This window comes from Ovis aries, chromosome 5 (genome assembly GCF_016772045.2).
Source record: "Ovis aries strain OAR_USU_Benz2616 breed Rambouillet chromosome 5, ARS-UI_Ramb_v3.0, whole genome shotgun sequence".
Taxonomy (NCBI): domain Eukaryota; kingdom Metazoa; phylum Chordata; class Mammalia; order Artiodactyla; family Bovidae; genus Ovis; species Ovis aries.
Window position 1 is genome coordinate 40142426 of NC_056058.1, and position 3155 is coordinate 40145580.

The 3155-nt window shown below is 39.4% G+C and overlaps 1 protein-coding gene across 1 annotated transcript; it reads left to right on the forward strand.

The window, feature by feature from the left end:
- Window positions 1–2019: 2019 nt before the first annotated feature.
- LOC101103395 (olfactory receptor 2T27-like) lies at window positions 2020–2949 on the forward strand. Its single transcript, XM_004009446.5, has one exon. The coding sequence runs from the start codon at window positions 2020–2022 to the stop codon at window positions 2947–2949; it is 930 nt and encodes a 309-aa protein (XP_004009495.2).
- The last annotated feature ends 206 nt before the right edge of the window (window positions 2950–3155 follow it).

The window sequence follows — 3155 nt, forward strand, 5'->3', positions numbered from 1 at the left end:
CCCCTTATAAATCAAGTAGATCAAAGTCTCACTTAAATATGAACCAACTGAATCCTAGAGCTATTCATTGACTTCCAGGCTTGCAAAGATACTGATAGAACCAAGATCTTATTAAAGAAATCTCAAGAATCACTTTTACTTTATATTCCTAAATTCAAGAAAATGTAATATTGCATGATAGATATAAAACATAATATTTTCAAACCACAATATATCACATTTAAAAGTCTAATTTGTTAATCTGTGAAATGATTAATTCATACTTGAAAAGGACTTGTATATAAGCACAGAGTGAGATGCTAGGTACAGTGTTCAATCCTTTATCACTCATGCTGCTGCTGCTGCTGCTGCTGCGGCTGCTGCTAAGTTGCTTCAGTCATGTCTAACTCTATGCAACCCCATAGACAACAGCCCACCAGGCTCCCCTGTCCCTGGGATTCTCCAGGCAAGAATACATTTCCTTCTCCAATGAATGCACGCATGCGAAGTCGCTTCAGTCATGTCCGACTCTGTGTGACCCTATGGACAGCAGCCCACCAGGCTCCTCCATCCACAGGATTCTCTAGGCAAGCATAGAGCAAATTAATTTGGCAGTGTTTGACCATTTCCCATTCTTAGCCTAGAATTCATAGTAATAATAATCCCTGTGTGTTAAATATGTAGGCAAAATGTCATATTTTACATGAGATACTTGATCATAAAATATAATTTTCAAAGATATTCTCCCATCATTTCACACCACAGAGAATGAATGTGTTAGGGAAAGTATTTATGTCAAAAAATGTAGGATGACAGAGAAACATCTTGAAAGAAAGCACTCCAGAAAAGCAATCCAGGGACCCAGAGGTGCCCAGGGTCTCTGGTAATGTAAAGAAACAAAATTTCCCAGAGCTAAAGCACTGCCACAGCTTATAGTGACTTTTCCTTGGAAGTGTGACACTGAGAACTCTGCTCTCTTTCCATTGACAGTCAGACAGTATACAATGCTTCTCTTTCATTATTTCAAATAAAAGAAGGCATAGGGAATATTTATGAAGATATATGAATTCATCTGTCATCAGCTGAAAAATATGACTCCTACAAACACAGGATCTTAAAATTCATTTGTAGGATTTTAGTCAACTTGTTAAGAGTATTTTGAAGATTTTTATTCTATGATCAATGAACAATAACTGTAAGATTAACTGGTTGCCCCTGGTGGCTCAGATGGTAAAGAGTCTGCCTGCAGTGCAGGAGACCCGGGTACAATCCCTGGGTCAGGAAGATCCCCTGGAGAAGAAAATGGCAGCCCACTCCAGTATTCCTGCCTGGAGAATCCCATGGACAGAGGAGCCTGGCAGGCTACAGTTGATGGGGTCACAGAGTCGGACACGACTGAGAAATTTCACTTTTAACAAATGAAAGGATATGGCAGCTGTCTTTAAGTTGTTAACTGAATAAGGAAATTATTTAACTCTAAATATGCAGTTGAAAACTAAGATGAGAAGTACGAATCAAAAGAGAAAACTGAATAAAATAAGAATTACAGAGATTAGCTTATAAAATGAAGTGAATAGCTTTTCTCATTAGTAGACAATTAAAATTTCATGATAAAAGCTGAGAGAGAACTCCAAAGGTAGTAAGAAATCTTTCTTCTAGGGTGAAGGTAGATAAAATAGAACACTTAGAAAAGCAATATGCAAGAAATAAGAATGTCAGTACATTAAGAAATTCAAACATGGGAGAAATAATGGTTAAGTAAGTGATTATTATAAATCAAATGGAATAAATATTCATTTACCAACTTTCAGGTATGATCTTTCTAATTTCTAAGTACAGGTGTTTTAATTTGAGGAAGTTTTGTGGGTTTTTTTCCCATTTTCTCTTTTATGAGAATGTGCTGCTTTGTAGTCTGATCCATAAGTGTACAAAGAAAGTCCTGACCAACATATTAAATTATTTTAGCAGAGCACCACATCCTCTGCTACATTATTCTGCTTCTGCAAGTTTTCAGTTTGAATAAGGCATTTGAATGAAAATATGAATCAGAAGAATGATACCTCAACTGACTTCATCCTCCTGGGGCTCTTTCCCTGGTTCAGACATCCCAACCTCCTTATCCTCATTATCATCCTTATCTACACTGCTGCCTTTACTGGAAACTCCATACTAATCCTCCTTATCTGGCTGGACTCCCATCTTCATACTCCCATGTACTTCCTACTCAGTCAGCTCTCCCTCATTGACCTGGCTTACATTTCCTGCACAGTCCCCAAAATGGTTACCAACTATTTCACAGGAAAGAAGAACATTTCCTATTTTTCCTGTGCTACTCAGCTCTTCTTTTTCCTCACCCTTGGCCTTGCTGAGTGCATCTTGCTGACTCTCATGGCTTATGACCGCTATGTGGCTGTCTGCAACCCCCTGCGGTACACAGTCCTCATGAACCCCAACATCTGTCTACAGATGGCTGCTGCAGCCTGGATTGGTGGAGCCCTTGCAGCCCTTGTACACACCATCTATCCCATGAACTTCCCCATCTGTGGTTCCAGAGAGATTAATCATTACTTCTGTGAGATGCCTGCCATCCTGAGATTGTCTTGTATGGACATATCAGCCTATGAGATGGTGAAATTTGTGTCAACCATTGTTTTTCTCCTGATCCCATTTATTCTCATTCTAACTTCCTACACTCTCATCTTCCTCACTGTTCTCAGGATGAACTCTCGCAAGGGCAAGAACAAAGCCCTGGCTACCTGCTCTTCTCACATGACAGTGGTGAGTCTCTACTTTGGTCAAGCTATCTTCATCTACATGACACCCACCTTAGCCCATACACCTGAACAAGACCAGATTGGAGCTGTTCTTGGCACCATAGTGACCCCCATGCTCAACCCACTCATCTACAGCCTGAGGAATAAAGAAGTGGCAGGGGCTCTGAGGAAGTGCATGGGAAAGTGTTACAGTTGAGGAAATATCATATTCTACAATGTCACTGTCAGAAATTCTCTGTCAATATTAAAAATAATCATGGTCACTGGACTGTCATAAGGGAAATATAACAGCATAAAGGAGCAAGATGATATTAGGATGCATACTTATTGACATATGTCTATTGAGATGGAGCTGTTCTTAGTTCTATAGTGATGACTCTAGTTGAGTACAAACAATGTGTT

What these genes read in the sequence shown, in the direction of transcription:
- LOC101103395 (XM_004009446.5), top strand. Translation starts at nt 2,020, where the DNA reads ATGAATCAGAAGAATGATACCTCAACTGACTTCATCCTCCTGGGGCTC.